Source organism: Microplitis demolitor, chromosome 10 (assembly GCF_026212275.2).
Source record: "Microplitis demolitor isolate Queensland-Clemson2020A chromosome 10, iyMicDemo2.1a, whole genome shotgun sequence".
In the NCBI taxonomy this organism is placed as follows: Eukaryota; Metazoa; Arthropoda; class Insecta; order Hymenoptera; family Braconidae; genus Microplitis; species Microplitis demolitor.
Genome location: NC_068554.1, coordinates 11,356,949 through 11,378,302, shown reverse-complemented (window position 1 = coordinate 11,378,302; position 21,354 = coordinate 11,356,949). Strand labels below are relative to the sequence as shown.

Sequence of the window (21,354 nt, the reverse complement as noted above, 5' to 3'; positions counted from 1 at the left end):
GCATAAATATGGTATTACTCGAGTTATTTTAGCCAGTTTTTTTGCCGCATTATTACCAAAAATTTACGAAATAAATTCCTAATATTTACGGTAATAAAACAGAAAAAATACGGTATTTTCACAGAATTAAAACAGTAATTATACAGCATATGTATAGTATATTTTCGGCATTTTTGCAGCATCAAACCGTTCTATCCGTAAAAAAATATATAAATAATTATATAAAATTTTATTCAGTTATATATAATTTTATATAATTATATAGAACCTTATAAAGTTATATATTAAATAATTGTCATGAAAAAAAAAAAAAATAAATAAATAAAAACACCAGTTAACTCGTGGACTCGATCCCGAGACCTATTTGTTCAAGGTCTGATCTGGTAGCCATTATGCCAAATCACTTACTTGAAATATGTTACTAATTGTATTCAGATGGATACAAACAAACTTAAGAAAATTGAAAACATCAATTTTCACAGATAGTTATTTTCACTTACATGTTTTTGTTTGAGTAAGAATTGTGTGAACCAATAAAATAAAATAAAAAACATTACATTTTGCACATTTTCGATGATTTTAAATGCAGAAGCGAACAAAAAATAAAACCATATTTTTTTACAATTTTCTATTTTATCAGCGTAAATCTGGCGAAATTGCAGGATACTGACGGTATTATTATCACAAAAACAACGATTTTATTATTACTACATTATCGTATTATAGTTTTTATACAGCATTTTTTTGGTAAAAGTTCGGTATTGTTATAGTTTTTTTACAGCATTTTTTCGGTAAAAGTTCGGCATTTTTATAGTAATATTACTGTAGTAATCTGGTAACTCTACAGCATAAGTGCAGAAAGTATATGGCATAACTGCAGAAAAAAAACTGGCCAAAATAACCATTTTAATACCAAATCATTACGGTAAATTTACGGCATGTGCATAAATCCCGAAAATTTACGGCATTTTTACGGCATTCGCAAAACTGCGAGGGACTGACTCCATTTGAATGATTACAGTAGGTGGCTATAGTGTTTCTTTACCGTCACGCATATGGCGGGTGAATCGCATTATTCCGAATCGCCAGAATGCCGAATGAAACTCTTACCATCAGAAAATGTGGTAAAAAAGTTCTCAAGTTAGACAATAGGTAACTTCACATACCTTATTGATAAAAAAGCGCAATATTGTTTGACATATTCAAAATGATTGCCATGTATAAAAAAAAAGGTTAGAAAATAGTTTAAATACTACGCAAATATTGAATAGAGCTAAAAATTATTCGCATGCTACAATAAACATGTAGCAAAACATTTTAAGAATGAAAAGCAAATAAACAGACGTTTAAAAAATTATTTTGTATATAAGCAAAAAAAAAACCTAAGTAAGACATTGAATTTGAATTAGTATCTCTGTTGACGCTAATAGTCAGTCTGTTAAGAGTAAACAGAAGTGTCTGTTTGGACTAAACAGGAGTGTCTGTTTAGACTAAACAAAAGTCTCTGTTTAAAATAAACAGAAGTGTCTGTTTGGACTAAACAGGAGTTTCTGTTTGGACTAAACAGGAGTGGCTGTTTGGATTGAACAGCCTTGTCTGTATTTAATAAAAAAATATATTTGCTTAAGATATACATAAGTATCTGTTTAGACTAAACAGAAGTGTCTGTTTATTCTAAACAGAAGTGTCTGTTTAGAATGAACAGCGATTTCCGTTTAAACGAAACGAAAGTGTCTGCTTGGACTAAACAGGAGTTTCTGTTTGGGCTAAACAAGAGTGTCTGTTTAGACTAAACAGAAGCTTCTGCTCAGAGTAACCAGAAGTTTCTGTTTGGAATAAACAGGAGTGTCTGTTTGGAATAAACAGGAGTGTCTGTTTAGACTAAACAGAGGTGTCTGTTTAGAATAAACAGAACCCTGATTCAGAAATCTAATTTTGAATGATTCAATCCATGCTACAGTATATACCTATATATAGTCAATTGTGCCTACTTTGAATTGTTTTGGATCGTGTTTGAATTATTTCAAATTAGATTTCTAAATCAGGGAAGTGCCTGTTTAAAATAAACAGCAATTTCCGTTTAACCGAAACAAGAGTGTCTGTTTGGACTAAACAGGAGTTTTTGTTTAGAATAAACAGAAGTATCTGTTCAGAATAAACAGAAGTGTCTGTTTAAAATAAGCAGAAGTGACTGTTTAAAATAAACAGAAGTGTCTGTTTAGAATGAACAAAAGTGTCTGTTTAGAATAAGCAGAAGTGACTGTTTAGAATAAACAGAAGTGTCTGTTTCGAATAAGCAGCAATTTCTGTTTAGACGAAACAAGAGTGTCTGTTTGAAATGAACAGCAATTTCCGTTTAGACTAAACAGAAGTTTCTGTTTAGAATAAACAGAAGTGTCTGTTTAGAATGAACAGTAATTTCCGTTTAGACGAAATAAGAGTATCTGTTGGGAATAATCAGAAGTTTCTGTTTAGACTAAACAGAAGTGTCTGTTTAGAATAAGTAGAAGTTTCTGTTTAAAATAAACAGAAGTGTCTGTTTAGAATGATCAGCAATGTTCGTTTAGACGAAACAAGAGTGTCTGTTTGGGATAAACAGAAGTGTCTGTTTGGACTAAACAGGAGTTTCTGTTTGGGCTAAACAGGAGTCTCTGTTTATTCTGAACAGAAGTGTCTGTTTAAAATAAACAGAAGTGTCTGTTTAGAATGAACAGCAATTTCCGTTTAGACGAAACAAGAGTGTCTGTTTGGAATAATCAGAAGTTTCTGTTTAGACTAAACAGAAGTGTCTGTTTAGAATAAACAGGAGTTTCTGTTTGGGCTAAACAGGAGTCGCTGTTTGGATTGAACAGCCTTGTCTGTATTTAATGAAAAAATATATTTGCTTAGGATACACATAAGTTTCTGTTTAGACTAAACAGAAGTGTCTGTTTAGAATAAACAGAAGTGTCTGTTTAGAATAAACAGAAGTGTCTGTTTAGAATAAACAGAAGTGTCTGTTTAGAATAAACAGAAGTGTCTGTTTAGAATAAACAGAAGTGTCTGTTTAGAATAAACAGAAGTGTCTGTTTAGAATGATCAGCAATGTTCGTTTAGACGAATCAAGAGTGTCTGTTTGGAATAAACAGAAGTGTCTGTTTGGACTAAACAGGAGTTTCTGTTTGGGCTAAACAGGAGTGTCTGTTTATTCTGAACAGAAGTGTCTGTTTAAAATAAACAGAAGTGTCTGTTTAAAATAAACAGATGTGGCTGTTTAGAATGAACAGCAATTTCCATTTAGACGAAACAAGAGTGTCTATTTGAAATAAACAGCAGTGTCTGTTTAGATTAAACAGCAATGTTTGTTTATTATAATCAGACATATCTTTTGAGGATACACAGATGTTTCTGGAGTAAATAGCAATGTTTTTTACTTATTTTTCTTTATTACGTAACAATTTTTTTGCATATAATATCCATTATTTTTTTCAGTACGTCGTGTTTGAAGTAGTGTTTAACGGTCTCTAATTCTTTAAGTTTTATGTCTGTTTCTGCCTCCATAAGTTTATCTAAGTCTACTTCAGTGTAGTCAAATTTGTAATCTCTTGTATTTATTTCCGTTATTAATTCTTCTTTTTCATACAAACTCTCCAAAATTTCAACACATCCTCTCGGAGGAGTATATATATTTGAATCAAGAGAAGTTGGTGACAACTCACTCGTCTCTATGCTGGCTGTAATTTGAACATTTTTTCCTATTTTGTTTTCCACTCTATTCATGTCTCCTTCTGCATCGCTACTTTCTTGATCTTCAATATCTTCTTCATAAATTTTTTTAATTATTTTATTCAAATTTTCTAATAGAAGAATTTGTTTTTTATACCAGCCGGATTGTCTTTTACATTTTTCTTAATCAGTTTTAGTAATTTTTCTACTTTTTCCTCCTCTAAAGTTTTCTGATTCTCTCTTCTCTCTTTTTTTTTTTTTTCATATTTGTCAACCCAACTTGATACGTTTGTGTTTTCCTGTCAATGGTCAATTAAAATTAAAAATTTAAATTGGTTTCTTCCCTGTTCTAAAAATCTTATAAAATTCAATAGATTCTTATAAATTCCCATAGACATTTTATAAGAATGAATGAGTTCTATGAGTAATGTTATAGTTAAGTATCGGGCCTTAAACATACGGCTATAAGAATCTATCGGATTTTTTAAGCAAGGTTGTCACATATTTATTGTGAAAATTGTAAAGTCAAAGTCACGCACGAAGCCTGTTTGTATGTCTTTGTGTGTGTGTTTATTTTTTCACAGTGTGTTCATTCCCCGGGAAAATTTTTTTTGCCCAATCATATAGATAGATAGATAGATAATAAATTTTATTCGAACATGAGATCTTGATCTCCTGTGGCCGTTCAAAAACAAAATATTTACATTAGTTTTGCATATATAATTACAGTATTTGATCATATAAAGCAAAAAGTAACTATTATAATAATAAAGGTAAAACTGAAAATAACTCTAGATATAATCTTAAAAATAGTACAAATAGTAAAGATAGTAAAAATAGTAGAAATAAGTTCCATCGTCAATTCATGCTTTCTAGTTCAAAAAAATAATTATATATAGCACTACGAAATTCCATGAAGGTAGGGAGTGATGTAAGGCTCGGCGGAAGAGTATTCCAAACACGAATCGCAGATACAATAAATGATTTATCATAAAAAGCAAGATGGCTGGTAGGTAGACGTAAATAGTCCTGCCTTATATCTCCCCTACGCAGCATGGGCTGCAGAAAAACTAATTCATTGTCGAATAATTGACCCTGATTCATATAAATTGCTTTATAAGCAAGATAAAAAGAAATTTCTCCTAGTTTTCAGAGTTATCCAGCCTAGTCTTCGGTAATATGGTGTAATGTGCTCAAATCTACTAACTTTAAAAATAAAACGAACGCAAGCGTTAAGCTTTCTTTGTAATTTACATTGTTGATGTTGAGTTATATTAGTGTAAATAGCAGCACAGTAATCAAATATTGGAAATGTTAATGTCGTAACAAGTTTAATTTTAATTTCTTCGCTAAAAACCTCATTATTCATTTTTAACTGTGCCAGAGTTCTCATGTTACGCTTACAAACATCATTTATTTGTTCATTCCACGATAAAGTATTTTCGAGAATTATTCCTAGATATTTTACCGAATTCACAAAATCAATTATAGTATTATTAACAATAATGTTGTTACAAAGCGTACATTCATTACTATTGACATTATAAGAGCTACCAAAAATCACAGCCTTCGTTTTCGCAGCATTTAGTTTAAGATCATTTTCATTAAACCAACTACAAATTACTTTAATTATATTGTTAAGCTCATTAACACAATCATTAATATCAGCAATATTACAGGATAAATAAATAACAAGATCATCCGCATAAAATAAGTATTTGCAGTTAAGTAATTTTCCAAGATCAGAAACGTATAGAGAATATAATAAAGGGCCAAGTACACTACCTTGAGGAACACCTCTTTGTATTGCTTTCCATAGTGATGTTTTCCCCTTATTATTATCACGAACTGATTGTCTTCTTTGATCAAGGTAAGACCAAATCCAAAGAATAGAGGCTTCAGAGAAACCCATATTACTTAACTTATTTATTAATTTAATATGTCTAACAGAGTCAAACGCCTTACTAAAATCAAAGAAGACAGCAATTGTGATTTTTGAGTGATCAACTGCGAAACGAATATCATCAGTTAGTCTAATAATCGCTGTTCGAGTATTCATACTCTCTCTGAAAGCTGTTTGATATTTATCAATGTAATCATTATCAACAACGTATTTCAGAATTTGTTCATATACACATCGCTCTAGTGCTTTTGATAACGTACATAAAATAGATATAGGTCGATAATCCGAGTATTGTAATGGATCACGTATTTTTGGTAGAGGTACTACATATGATTTTTTCCATAAATCCGGAAATTTACAAGTTGATAATGAAAAATTAAATAAAAATGTGAAGTTATTTAAAAAGTTCGATAACAAAATTTTATAGCTTTTTATTGAAAATCCATCTGGACCGATAGAGTTAGAGCTAATTCTCATTATTGATTTTTTAACCGTTTCATTACTAATTTCTTTAAAGTTAAATTGCGACCTCAAATTATTATATAAAATATTATACGAGTTATTTTGAATATTGGTAGTAATTAAATTATTATAATTATCATTATCAATATCATTTGTAATATTAATTTGAGCACATTTTATAAAATATTCATTTAATTCATTAATATCAATGTTTAATGCACGATCATTTTCCCGATTTTTAATAAGTCCTAGGTTTCTAAAGTCATTCCGCAAAGATCGCGAGTTATGCTCACTTAAAAATCTTCGTTCCAGGTAATTCTTCTTTTCCGCGGTAATTTGTTTTTTGATTAATCTACGTATATTTGAGAATTCAGTATACGCAAATCCCGTCCTTTTGAATAGTCTGTATAGGTTGCTACGACGACGTTGAAGTTCTTTAATTTCATCAGTATATATTGTTATATATGGAGTATATATAAATAATTAAATATTTAATTATACATAATTTTATTTTATTTAATATTGACTTTAAGACAATAAGACAATAAGTTCCAATTCAATTACTTAATTAATAATTCACAGATGAACATTAGATTTTAGGAATGACTACATCCGTTCATGCATAATTATCTATGATATTACACGATTATATACAACTTTATATATAAGTTATTATATACCAGTAACCTCCAGTCACTATATGACTGTCTAAGAATTACTACAAAACTAATTGAATATGATTTTTTTTTTCACTCAAATCAAATTAAATCTGTTTCATTTTCATAATCATAGAAGGCATGGCATAGAGCAAATTTTTTTTATTTTTTTTTCAATTATATATTCTTAATAATTTCATATATTCAGACATATTTAGTGACAAAATAATCAAAATATTTATTTATTAAAAAGAAATAAATTCGTATTTTTTCCCGCGTAATTTAAGTATTTTTTGAATGATGTAGATGAATCGATTTATCTCGATACTTAACAATAAAAAAGTGTTTAAACTATGAAAAGGCACAAATTCAAGTCAAAACCTTTCTAATGATACAAAATTCAATAATATTAACTTATTTGATTATATAGATATGTCGGTAACAAAATTTTCCTTATTCTCTTAATAATATAGATAGATAATCATACATAATTTTATTCAGTTATATATGATTTGGCAAAATAATTTTTCTCGGGATTATAATCTTATCAATTTTTTAATTTTACCTCGTTTGGTGTGTGATTATGATCATGGATCCATTTTCGTACTACAAATGATCTAGTTCTTTCATCCAAGCTAGCCTTTAGTGTTACTGGACAGTTAGACTCTTGATGGCTATACGTAAAACCGTTCGAATAATATTTAAAAATTTTTGGTTATTAATTAATATTTTTATTAATATTAAATTAATCGCTGTCTATACTCTTAAACCAATGCTTGCGATATTGACTAATTTTATGGGTATAAATATTAGGGTGTTTCATAATAAATATCCCTTGTTTTTTTCCAAGTCTTGTGGTTTTAAAAGTTAGTCTTTGGTGAAAAAAAATCCTCCAAAAAGAACAACTCGGAAGCTCAATTCTGCTAAAAGGTCAGTGAATATTCATTTTCTCTTTTGAATTATATGCAAAAAAAATTTTTTTTTGTTCTTTAGAAATTTAATTATCATTGCAAAATCTTTTTCCTAAGTACTTGATCTAATAGAAAATTAAATCCTTTAAAAAAAAAAGTCCCTAAGTGTTTTCTTCGTACAACTAACAGAAAAAAAGTTATGAAGCTTGAAACAATAGTGAATTGAATTACTCGACGTATACACGATTTAAAAGATAATTTTCAGATTTAATTGCGTGTACATGTTTTACACGGTGAATCTATAAATTATGTATAGTCAGGCAGGTGTTGTTAAATGATTTCTAAGATCTTACTCATTTTCCGTATAAATTCCGAAATAAAAAATATTTTTTTTTTCGATTTGAAATTTTTTTTCTTTCCGTGTTTTTAAATTACATAGAAAATTTTATTTTGAACGTATGAAAAATTTTTTTCATGTTTCCTAAAGAAAATTAACAAATGGCATCAGTTCAATAGAAAAAACCTTAATTTTTGTCAAATACTCTTCAAAAGTATATTTTACAATTTTAATCAGATTTTAATTGTTTCTTCTGTATTGGTTATGAAATGCATTTGGTAAATAATAATTTGGGTTTGGAGTTAATATTGACTAAGTAACGAAATTACGGTAAAAATGCAAGTAACGTTTTTTAGGAACATTTGATTCTCTACAAAAAAGGTCCTAAAACTTGATTTAGACTTGGTTCACTAAGTCGAAATTTGCAGCCGTTTTTCACAAGACAAACTCGACTTTTTTAACTACCCGCTAAGAAAATCGACGATTTTCAAAAACTTCGGGAAGTTATTATTTTCACCCCGATTTTTGAAAATCGAGTTTTCATCAGGTGTCGACGTTTTGAGGTCCTAGGAAGCTATTCTGACTATTTTCAGAATGATGTCCGAGGGTGTGTGTGTGTGTGTGTGTGTGTGTGTGTGTGTGTGTATGTAAACTCTTTGTAACTTTTCAACTAATAAATCGATTTGGATGGTTGAGGTGGCAATCGAAAGAGCTTGTTGGCCGTCAACTTTCCTGAAAATTTCAGATCATTTGATCGAATAGACTCGAAAATATTTGCGAATTACGAAAAAAAAAAAATTTTTTTTTTTTAGTTTTTTATTGATTTCTCAGAAACGACTCATACGATCGACTTCAAAATCTAATCAGCTCTAGTACTCAATAAAACGCGTCGATTGCCACCTCATACATCAAAATCGGATAATTCGTTCGAGAGTTATCTCGGGAGAAAGAAATGGTGAAAAATGGTTTTTTCTAAATATTTTTGAAACGACCGACGCGATTAATTCCAAATTTTAATCAGCTCTAGAATTGAATGAAACGCGCTGATTGCCGCCTAAGACATCTCAATCGGTTAATTTGTTCGAGAGATATCGCGGGAGCAAGAAATGGTGGATAATGGTTTTTTCCAAATATTTACGAAATGACTGACCCGATTAATTCCAAATTTTTTTTTTTTAGTATTTTGAAAGTATTTCAAAAACGACTTGATGAATCAATTCAAAAATCTGATCAGTTATAGAACTCAATAAAACATGTCGATTATCGCCTTGAACTTCTTAATCGGTTTATTTGTTCGAGAGATATCGTTTGAAAAAAAATCGTAAAAAACGTTTTCTTTCGAAAACAAAGGCATACAAAAGTATTTTCGAGCTCGAAGAGAAAATGTATCTACAAAAATTTTCTGAGCTCAAGGAGCTCGAAATAGGCGGGAAGTTTTGGGGCTGGCCCGCAGGGTCAACCGACAGACCGATTTTTTTTACTTGGTTTAGATTTAACTGGCTTACTTAGTCGCGATTTAAGTCAAAAAAGTTGAAATCACGTCGAAATTGACTTGATATAGACTTATTCGACTTAAATTATAAGGCGAAAAAGTCTATTTCGACTTGATTTCAACTTTTTCGACTTAACTCGTGACTAAGTAAGCCAGTTAAGTCTAAACCAAGGCGAAAACTCAATGTATTTCATGTCTCCGTAAAAAAAGTCGAGTTTGTCTTTTGAACCAAGTCTAAATCAAGTTTTATTTTTGACCCTGGAAACCCTTTTTTTTAGTGCGTAGAATCCGGTGAACTAGAATGTTAATTGCAGACACTCCTGTTTAGTCCAAACAGACACTTCTGGTTACTCTAAACAGAAGTTCCTGTTTAGCCCAAACAAACACTTCTCTTTAGTCCAAACATCCACTCCTGTTTTGTCCAAACAGACACTTATGTATATCCTAAGCAAATATATCTTTTCATTAAATACCGACAAGGCTGTTTAATCCAAACAGCCACTCCTGTTTAGCCCAATCAGAAACTCCTGTTTAGTCCAAACAGACACTCCTGTTTAGTCCAAACAAACACTTCTCTTTAGTCCAAACATCCACTCCTGTTTTGTCCGAACAGACACTTATGTATATCCTAAGCAAATATATCTTTTCATTAAATACAGACAAGGCTGTTCAATCCAAACAGCCACTCCTATTTAGCCCAAACAGAAACTCCTGTTTAGTCCGAACAGACACTCATGTTCCGTTTAACCGGAAATTGCTGTTCATTCTTAAGACACTTCTGTTTAGTCCAAACAGAAACTTCTGTTTAGTCTAAACATACACTCGTGTTTAGTCCAAACAGCCACTCCTGTTTAGTACAAACAGACACTGCTGTTTATTCCAAACAGACACTCTTGTTTCGTCTAAACGGAAATTGCAGTTCATTCTAAACAGACACTTCTGTTTATTTTAAGCAGACACTTCTATTTATTCTAAACAGACACTTCTGGTTACTCTAAACAGACTGACTAATAGCGTCAACAGAGATACTAATTCAATGTCTTACTTAGGTTTTTTTTTTGCTTATATACAAAATAACTTTTTAAACGTCTGTTTATTTGCTTTTCATTCTTAAAATGTTTTGCTACATGTTTATTGTAGCATGCGAATAATTTTTAGCTCTATTTAATATTTGCGTATTATTTAAACTATTCTCTAACCTTTTAAACTTCCCGCTAAGAAAATCGACGATTTTCAAAAATTTCGGGAAGTTATTGTTTTCACCCCGATTTTCGAAAATCGAGTTGTCATCAGATGTCGACGTTTTGAGGTCCTAGGAAGCTATTCTGACTATTTTCAGAATGATGTGTGTGTGTGTGTGTGTGTGTGTGTGTGTGTGTGTGTGTGTGTGTGTGTGTGTGTGTGTGTGTGTGTGTGTGCGTGTGTGTGTGCGTGTGTGTGTGTGTGTGTGTGTGTGTGTGTGCGTGTGTGTGCGTGTGTGTGTGTGCGTGTGCGTGTGTGTGTGTGTTTGTGTGTGTGTGTGTGTGTGTGTGTGTGTGTGTGTGTGTGTGTGTGTGTGTGTGTGTGTGTGTGTGTGTGTGTGTGTGTGTGTGTGTGTGTGTGTGTGTGTGTGTGTGTGTGTGTGTGTGTGAATTATTATATGAAATTATTGTCAAATGAACTGTCAGAAAGTGCCTCCTATTTTATTTACTATAAATATAAGTAATATCAATATTTTCTGTTAAGCAATAGTCTTAATTAATACTAATCAACAAGTTACATTTATATATTTTATAGTATATGTAATTGTTGTTAAGGGTATCGTCAGACAGTGCCTCCTATTTTATTTAAACATTCAATGACTTTTAACTGATAAGTAATGTACGATATTTTTTCTAAAATCTTTAACTTAATGAAATTGCAATGATGTTATTTTTTTTTTTTTATATCTAAATTTTAAATCTAAATTAAATCTTTTTTTTTTATAAAAATTATTTTAATCAGATTACTTATATAAATATTAGTAATATCAATATTTTCTGTTAAACAATAGTCTTAATTAATACTAATCAACAAGTTACATTTATATTTGTGTCAATGAAATTGAAATTATTATAATTATTTTTTGTTTTTTTAAAATAAATGTTAAAACTTTTTTTTTGTTAAATGAAGATCATTCTCCGGCAGTACTCCCCACTTTTTATAAATTTTCAATGACTTTTAACTGTCATAAGCGTAGTAAATTTTTATCAATTAATGAAAAAAAACTAAAGCATTAATTGAAAGAAGGACAACGTAGTCGTAATTTTGTCGATATATAGAATGAAAAAAAATAATTGACATTTAATATCAATTGAGAGTTAAACGAAATTTCTTAAATAAATTTCAGTAAAATTGTCATGTCAATTTTATAATTGGAATTTCTAAATTTTGTTGGCTAAAATTTATTCAATAAATTTTTTTCAACTTCCAATTGTTATCAATTGTAAGAATTCTTTTTCAAATTCTACACTTCAATGAAATTATGACTAAGTTGATCTGTTTTCCATTAAGTTTTGAATTATTTTTTAATTAATTAATAAAATTCAAATTCAGTTTTTCGTTGAAAGTTATTGCATATTTTTAAAAAGTGTGGGGTACTGTATGAGAATACCCTTAATTAATAAAAATTAAATAACCTTATGACAGTTGAGTCATTGAATATTTCTTAAAAGTAAGGAATACTGTCGACAATGCTCTTACAGTTTATTTTAAAAAAGTTTGAAAGTTTTTTAAAAAAAAATTTACTTTGTTTTTCATAATTTTTTTGTTTTCTGTGAAATCAAGGATGAGTTAAAAATAATTATATGAGTTACCCTATCCAAAAATTCCCATAGAACCCACTTAAATGCGATGTTTAGTAAATCGGGCACTAGTTCCCTGATCGGGTAGTGGGTCTTTTATCTTATTCAATTTAAGTAAGCTCCTTGAGCTCGAAAACAGTGGGGTTTTGGAGCTGGCATGCAGGGTCAGGCGGTTGTCAGAACTTTTTTTTTGTTTATGGGCGTTTTTATAATTTAAGGATATTGTACCTTCCAGATCTTAAAGAAGATTGAAAATGATGAATACGAATGTCCTGATTGCGCTGGATTGTACGGCGATTGCGATGTAGGTCAATCCCAGCATCTAAACGTGCCAACTGAACTTCCATGTCAGTAATTATATTTTGTAGTTGTGCTGGTGAAAATTTTAAAGTATATCAACTTTTTATAGATACTATAACTTTAAAGTAAACATTATTGCAGATGTATGTACACGGTGAACAAAAAAAATTGTGTCTTTTGTGTTAAGAACGATCCGTGTTAAATTTTTCGTGTTGGTTACTTTGTGTTAAATCAACACATTTCATTATCTTACTTAAAGATTTTAAGTCTATCTACTATTTAACACTTAAAAAGTGTTAAGTGGTACAAAAATTGTAATTATCAAAATTTATTAAGTGTTTCTTTAAAATTACCACAAAGTTTATGTTAAAAATCCAATCGATAGTCACGGAAAAGTATTAAAAAAATGAAAGTGGAATCGACATTTTACAAATATCAATTAAACTTAAAAATTGTAATTATTAATATATTAAATTTACCATTTACTAAAAGCAGAAATTTTTATCATACCAATGAATAATGAATAATATTTGCTTACAATTTCATATTATTTCATGTAATGTTTAAATTATTTTTTCATCAAATGAAAATGTGTTTTTGTTTTTTTAAAAGAAATTAATTGATTTACTATTTATAACCAGTATTAAATAATACGTGGTTTGTTTAAAATCTTGACTCTAATAAAAAAAAGTTATTTACTTTCAAAAAATAGTTGATTTTTCAATAATAATTGTCGTCACTGTTAATAATCTCAAAATAATATGCTGATTATATTTACTGAATATCCATGGTACAAAAATAAAATGTAAAAGTTGACATTATTTTTTGGTCGCTATACTGACATTTAAAAAGTATTGAATTGACTTCTCGTATTACCCGAATTGCGTGTTGAGATTTAACACAAATATTGTGTGAACCGTTTCTAATACACGGATTGTATTAATTTTAACACAATAATTTTTACTGTGTATTAAAAAATCATTATATATATCATTATATATAATATTTATATATAAGTAATCTGATTAAAATAATTTTTATAAAAAAAAAAGATTTAATTTAGATTTGAGAGCATTCTCGACAGTATCCTCCACATTTCAAAAATATTCAATGACTCAACTGTTATAAGGTTATTTAATTTTTATTAATTGATATAAAAAAAAAAAATAACATCATTGCAATTTCATCAAGTTAAAGATTTTAGAAAAAATATCGTACATTACTTATCAGTTGAAAGTCATTGAATGTTTAAATAAAATAGGAGGCACTGTCTGACGATACCCTTAACAACAATTACATATACTATAAAATATATAAATGTAACTTGTTGATTAGTATTAATTAAGACTATTGCTTAACAGAAAATATTGATATTACTTATATTTATAGTAAATAAAATAGGAGGCACTTTCTGACAGTTCATTTGACAATAATTTCATATAACAATTAAACTTATTTATTAATATTTCCTAATATCATTATTTAACATAAAATATTTATGTACTTTATATTTTAATAAAAAAATTTTCAACTATTACACAAAAAATTATAATTGTTTTATTAATACAATATTCATTAGTATTTTCGTTTTATTATTTTCATAAATTATTTTAATTTTCTTTATTTTTTATAATTAAACATGAATTATACCATAAAAATAAACATACTTGGTAGTTTTTTTTTATTTAAAACGTAAATATATTTTAATGACATAACTTTACTTTAAACACACTAAAATAAAAGATTTTTTTTGGCTTTTTACTAATAGATTAATTAACACCATAAACTTGTAATTAACATATTATATATATTTCAAATGACATTTTCAAATTTTCATCTCATCTTTAGATACTTTAGGTTTATTCATTCAGCGCCGTATGGTAACTTAACGGCTACGTACTTCTGTCTTATCGACGTTCAGTATGTTACCAGTTGTATCATTGAGTAATGTTGTCATTGAGTATCCTGATAACACGAGTTGATCGTGAAAAAGTTCCCTGATAGCCAAGTTGGCGAGAAACTGACGAGAAACTTGCAGCCGCAACTGGAACCAAGTTGATCGCCAACAGTTGGTACCTCCAATAGTTGATGGACATTTTCTGAGAAAGTTGGTGGCAAAAGTTGTAAATCCAAAAAGTTGACGATCACTTTCTGAGAAAGTTGGTGGCAAAAGTTGCTTGCAAAAGTTGGTGATTATAAGTTGACGGTAAGTTTACTTTCAATTTCCTCAGAAACTTGCATTCCAGTTGCGGCTCCATACTGCCGCCAACTTTCTGAGAAAGTTGGCGGTAACTTGTAGCCAAAAGTTGCAAAAGCTGAAGTTGTCGATAACTTGTCGTCAAGTTGGTCGGAAACTAATGAATGACCAACTTTTTCTCGCCAACTTGGCTATCAGGGTACAGTTTTAATGGAGTAGAGTTCTCCTTGAATAGAGAAAGAATAGAGTAGAGTTTCGGAAAACTATTGGTGTACCTAAATATCCATTTTGAGTAAAGTTGGCATAGAACAGAGAAATTCGGAGTACAGTTGTCACACTGCTTCCATAGATGGCCATGTGGATTTTGTCTTTTCGGTTCCATGACGATTCGTGAAGTGGCGCTTGTGCGAAAGCAATGGTATGCGTAAACTTTTGCTAAAGCAAACTGTGCTATTAGGGTTTCTAACACATGGCACTTCAGGGCCGGTTGCCATCCAACGAAAAAAAAACAAAAAAAGTATTTCAGCTTTCACCTTTTTTTTTTTGTTTAGTTTTACAAAGATATGATATTTGTTATTAATAATTTAGTTATCTAAGTTGCTTTTAAACTGTTCGTGGATATATTAAATAAATTAAGTAAAACTTACAAAATAAATTCTTCTATTTGATCAAGGTAAGACATTCAGTCGTTTCTGTCTTCCTCAACATTTTAGTTAATACATTAAAAATATTAACCATGAAATTATAAATAAACTTCATAATCGCTTATTTAATTTTTATAGAATTTTCATTATTATTTCTAACGATAATTGATAAAAAAGTGTATATTGATGTAAAGTTTTGAGTCAATATTTTTGGTTATGTCTGGCATATTTTTGTAAACAAAATATAATATTTTGAATTGATAAGTAATGGCAAACGATTTTCGATGAAATTTAATTCAATAAAATCTTAAAACATTAAATTGATGATTAAGTTAAAGTATTATGAAAGTAGAACATTTCAGTTCACGTAAAATTCTACTTAATCTTTGTACACAATCGTTGTTATATTCCCATTTATTGTGTAAGTGAGAAAAATAATAGTTCATTCTACTTAAGAATGAAACAAAATCAATATATTCTTTCAATAGCTAATTCTAACAATAATACTTTTTGTTCCTGTTACAGTTTTCATTTCATTTATTAAAAAAGATTTTTTTTTATTTATTTTTAGTTAAATTTCTAAATACTCTAGACGAAAAATTTGTAACAAATTATAAATAAAATGTTTGGTGTTGATAATACTGATAAATCTACCAAAAAGAGTAAAAAGAGATCGCATGAAGATGATCGTGATCGTGAAAAAGACTCGAAAAAAGCCAAAGTCAGAGAAGACAGAAAAAATGATGAAATACCTGAGAGTAAATTATCATCCGACATGGTAAAGTATTTTTATTTTTATTATTTAGTCACCGTAAGTTGAAGTTAACTATTCGTCTAAATAAAAAAAAAATTTTACTAATGTAACTTGAGTTTTTAGACATATTAACACAATTGTCTTATTCACTTATTAATACAGTTAGTCAGCTCGATTAACTTAGTTTAAAAGTAATTAGGTCAGCTATAATAAAATTATTTCAGTTTACTTTTGTAGCTCTAAATCTTGTACAGAAAAATAACATCTTCTGCTTAAATTAATTGTTATCTAATTTTTCTATTTTTAAAATAACTTCCTTATTAAAAAAATAAACCACGTTTTTATGTTTCAATATAATTTACGTACACTTATATTTTTAATACTTTAGAATACCTAGAAAAGAATGCAGCTCACTTCATTTTCGAGCGGCTCGTCCATTACCAGCTTAATATTTTTTTTCTTGAATAATGTGGAGTGAATATTTTTTTCATTCGTAATTTTTAGGTGATAATGTATTCCATTTATTTTCTATGAAATTAAGAATAATTATTTTTTTATTCCAGATTAAACAGATGATGGCTAATGCACAAAGACAAATTGAAGAACGTAAACGAGCATTAAATACAATTAATCAAAATAATATTTCGACTCTAAAAAATTCATTAAAGAGTCGTGATTCAATGCCGATTGTCGGTACAATGTATTCTCAAGGACTACTAAGTAAAGCTGATTCAGATAAAGCAAGAAAATTAGTAGTTCTACAAGCCCAAATAAAAAACAAAATTAATTCAGGTTTATTAAGCACATTGAGTGTACCAGATAAACCTACTCCACTGATTCTTGATGAGTCTGGCAGAACTGTTGATATTACTGGTAAAGAAATCCAACTTACTCATGTTGTGCCGACTCTTAAAGCCAATATTAGAGCTAAAAAACGTGAAGAATTTAAAGCACAGCTCCAAGATTCTAAAGGACCTGAAGAAATTCAAGATACGCATTTTTTTGACACGCGTATTGGCGTTAAAATTCCAACACGTGGTAAACGTGCATTAAAATTTCACGAGCCTGGTAAATTTCAGCAAATTGCTGAAAGAATACGTATGAAAGCTCAATTGGAAAAACTTCAAAATGAAATCAGTCAAATCGCACGTAAAACGGGAATCAGTTCGGCCACTAAGTTAGCCCTTATTGCACCCAAAACAGAGGCACTTAATGATGATGTGCCTAATGTAGAATGGTGGGACTCTGTAATTATGTCAAGTGGTTATCCTGTAGGTGATGAACCGGTACAAATTAAAACTGCAACGATCACTAATTTAGTGGAGCACCCTATTCAAATGAGACCACCAAGTAAGTATATAATTATATTTAATGTACAAGAACAAAATATTAAGATAGATGTGCTTTTACTCTCGTTTAAAAATAGTTTACGAATAGTCTTACTTAAACTTGTATCTACAACTTATTTCATACAATTAATTTGTACAAAATACACTATTATCAAGAGAAAACTCATAGATAATAAAGAATAAACTCTAAAGGTGAAACGGTAATAAGCAATCATTCACGGAGAAGAATAAGAATTGAAAAAAATATGAAAGTTTTAATTCTCTGTCAGAGTTTTAGAGATTGCTAATGTCTCTCTATTGGAGGTTTCCAATCTTTGTCAATACATTAAGTAGAATCAAAATTTGTTTCTCGCTACTCCCTAACTTGAATTATTTAAATTTTTTTGCTGTTGTGTTAAACTCAAACATGTTGGTTGTGTCACGGAAAATCACCACAATGGTTGATGCTTATTAAATACTGTTAAATTTATTTAAAAGATATGTCTACATTCACATGATTATTAAAATAATCTGATGGACATGTATGAAAATTTTTCAAAACGACTGAAGCCGCACCTGCCGAGAAATCATCGTAATTTCACAATTAATTTTAGTAAAAGTACAACTTACTTAACGCTTTTGTACTTGTTGACAAGTTAAATACAATACTTAGTTGTGCTTTTTGAAGATATTTAGAATATCAATCAATTCACAGTAAAAAATAAAGAGCCACCCGGCCTTACCCGGAATAGAAAGGTAGATTTCTTATGTAAATACAATAAATCTACAATAGTATAATACTTATCTTGTGAGCTTAAACATGAATTTCAAGGAAATGGGTTATGTCTTATCATTTAGAAGTTATTAGAAGACTAAGCTGCAAAAATAAGCTTTTTTTATTTTTTATGAAATTTTCGATTTCATCAAATTTTTAGAAAAGATGTTTCAAAAAATCAAGTATTACAGTAAAAATTAAAGCTGATCGTTCAAATTTTGATGTACTTTTTATAGAAGTGAGATATCATTTTCGGTTCAAAAGTTATTTTAAGGATAAAGCCAGAAAATTTATTTTTATGAAAATCAACAAAAATTTTAAACACCCACAACTTCCGAACTAATCGACCGATTGGGCTCATCTTCGATCTTGATCAAGGTAATCGTCCAATAAATAAGTGTGTGAAATTTCATTAAGATCCGTTAAGAATTGCGGACGCTATCGTAATGACAAGGCGCGTTATTATATATATATATATATTTGGCGACGATACTTTAGGTTTAGATTACAATAATCACTGCCTAAGTCGCCAACTACCAAAGAGTGAAACATTGTGAGTGATAATGAGAAGAGGAGAGATGGAAAAAGGTATTTGTGGGGTGAGAGGCGTTTCGTCTAAGTATACGATAGCTGAGACTCCTCAGTTAGGTGTGTCTTTTGTATACCCCACCTAAGACGCCGTGTTGGAAGTTACATGTTGGAAATGTTATATACTGAAACAGGCATAGGGACGAGGTATTGCGAGAGGCGCGAGTTGTGAATGCCATCTCGCGGAGTGAAGCCGAACCACCACATATATATGTATATATACATAAATATATACATACATATATAAACTTTTGAGTGGATGGTATTTTTTAACTCTACTAGGCAAAATAAGATATAGGGTGGCAAAATTCTTCGATAATTCGATCATGAGATCCATTGCAATAGTCCGATTTCTAGATAAATCTACCTAAAAAAAAAAAAAAAAAGGGCTTACCTCATTAATCATTACTTTTTATGTCACAAGTACTAAAGACAGTTATTATCATCAATTCAAAATATTATGACATTCAGTACCCATCATTAAATTTTCTGATGGGTCAGCTCATTTTTTCATTTTCTTTTTTTTCCAGCTGAATCATCAAAACCTGTTTATATGCCAGTATTTCTTACCAAAAAGGAACGTAAAAAACTTCGTCGTCAAAACCGTCGTGAAGCGTGGAAAGAAGAGCAAGAAAAAATCCGTTTAGGATTAGAACCACCACCTGAACCAAAATTGAGAATTTCTAATTTAATGCGAGTTTTGGGTACTGAAGCCGTACAAGATCCTACGAAAATTGAAGCTCATGTACGCCAACAAATGGCAAAACGTTTGAAAGCTCACGAAGATGCAAATGCTGCCCGTCGATTAACAGTCGATCAGAGACGAGAGAAAAAAGCTCGTAAGCTCAAAGAGGACACATCTACTGGAGTCTACGTTACTGTTTACAGGTAAATATTTTTATATCTTTGCTCTTCACTGGAAGGTAAAGTTAGTAAATTTTATTTCAAATAAAAAAAAATCAAATCTACCTGTCAACAAATGAAGTCGACTATATCAGTATACTTAATGATTGCATGACATTTTTAATTTATTTATGCAAATAATTATGGATTTGCAATAGTTTCGAATTACAATGAATCGCATACATATAGTAATCAATCTACTTCACGACTCTCAATGGTCAAAATAATATAAAGTTTTATCAAAAAATATTGAATATAATATCAAATTTTAGCTTATTACATTTTTAACTTCCCGCTAAGAAAATTAAAAATTTTCAAAAAAAAAGGGAAGTCATTGGTTTCGGTCAGATTTTCGAAAACCGATTTTTCAACAGATCTCGACGTTTTGAGGTCCTAGGGAGCTATTCTAAGTATTTTCAAGATAATGTCTGAGTGTATGTATGTGCGTTTGTAAGTACTTACGTATGTATGTAAATATTCTGTAACTTTTGAACGGGCGAACCGATTTGCCTTCGAGGTGGCGTTTGAAATGGCTCATTAATTCCAAAAATTTTTGAGAAACTGAGCATAATCGGTACATTATATTCGGAGATGTATTTATTTTTATTACTTGAATTTTCGCAATGGAAGGCGCAACATTACTATTTTCGAGTCCGAAGAGCTCAAAAATGCCCTAAAAATATAGTATTTTCGAGCTTAAAAGCTCGAATATAGCGGAAAGCTTCGGAATTGACCCGCAGGGTCAGGCAGTTTTCAGATTATTTAATAAATTTTTGTTGATGTTGCAGAATACGTGACCTGATAAATAATGCAGCAAAAAAGTTCAAAGTCGAAGCTAATGCTAAACAACTATATTTAAGTGGTTGTGTGATGTTATTCCGTGACTGCAATGTCGTTGTAGTTGAAGGTGGGGCCAAACAATTACGTAAATATCAACGTCTAATGATGCAGCGAATTAAATGGGAAGAAGATATTGTCAAAGATACAGACGGCAATGATGTGCCAAATAAGTGTGTCATTGTGTGGGAGGGAAGTAGTACACAGCGGCACTTTGGTGAGATGAAGTTTAAAGTATGTCCTATTGAAAAAATGGCACGTGAGCATTTTAAAAAACACCAGGTTGAACAATATTGGGATTTGGCGTATAGTGGAGCGGTACTTGATAATACAGATGAAATAAATTCGTAAAAAATATTATTAATTTTATTAATTAATTATTAAACATTCTCAACAAAAATAAATTATTTTGTGTAATTTTTTTATTTAATATTGTTTTTATCTTTAAAAGCAATCTCTGCATAATTATAGATTAAATCTTTCTCTTTCCCAGTATAGCCGTGAACTAAAGCAATACGTTGTGAGTCGATTGTTAATGGTATGTAGCTTTACCACCTACATCTTACAACATAATGTCATTTGCAGATTGCTGAGTGTATAGTCACGCGATCGATCATCTTTACTTTTATTTTGAAAATAATTGTTACTTACAAACAGCTTTAGTTTACCATATAATACTTCTATTTAGTTATATGCAGTTAATAGCTATATGTAAACAATGATTTTGACTATTATAAATA

At 29.8% G+C, this 21,354-nt stretch overlaps 2 protein-coding genes across 3 annotated transcripts in view; both read left to right on the top strand.

The window, feature by feature from the left end:
- The window catches only part of LOC103579133 (peroxidase-like), a 67,017-nt gene that overhangs the window by 8,805 nt on the left and 36,858 nt on the right, over positions 1 to 21,354 (top strand). The gene's annotated exons all lie outside the window — the stretch shown is intronic.
- On the top strand, positions 15,175 to 21,034 carry LOC103577663 (U4/U6 small nuclear ribonucleoprotein Prp3). Of its 2 annotated transcripts, none has more exons than XM_053742604.1 (5): positions 15,175 to 15,458; positions 16,001 to 16,207; positions 16,747 to 17,533; positions 19,405 to 19,762; positions 20,566 to 21,034. In XM_053742604.1, the coding sequence occupies exons 2-5, from the start codon at positions 16,052 to 16,054 to the stop codon at positions 20,963 to 20,965; spliced, it is 1,701 nt and encodes a 566-aa protein (XP_053598579.1). In that variant the 5' UTR covers positions 15,175 to 15,458; positions 16,001 to 16,051; the 3' UTR covers positions 20,966 to 21,034. The 2 variants fall into 2 exon arrangements, with proteins under 2 accessions (XP_053598579.1, XP_053598580.1); XM_053742605.1 differs by lacking the exon at positions 15,175 to 15,458 and adding an exon at positions 15,636 to 15,850.

Bases quoted from the DNA above. Each gene is read 5' to 3' on its own strand.
- LOC103577663 (XM_053742604.1), top strand. From the start codon at position 16,052: ATGTTTGGTGTTGATAATACTGATAAATCTACCAAAAAGAGTAAAAAG. The intron at 17,534-19,404 runs GTAAGTATATAA...TTTTTTTTCCAG, and splicing joins TATTCAAATGAGACCACCAA to CTGAATCATCAAAACCTGTT. The intron at 19,763-20,565 runs GTAAATATTTTT...TTGATGTTGCAG, and splicing joins GTCTACGTTACTGTTTACAG to AATACGTGACCTGATAAATA.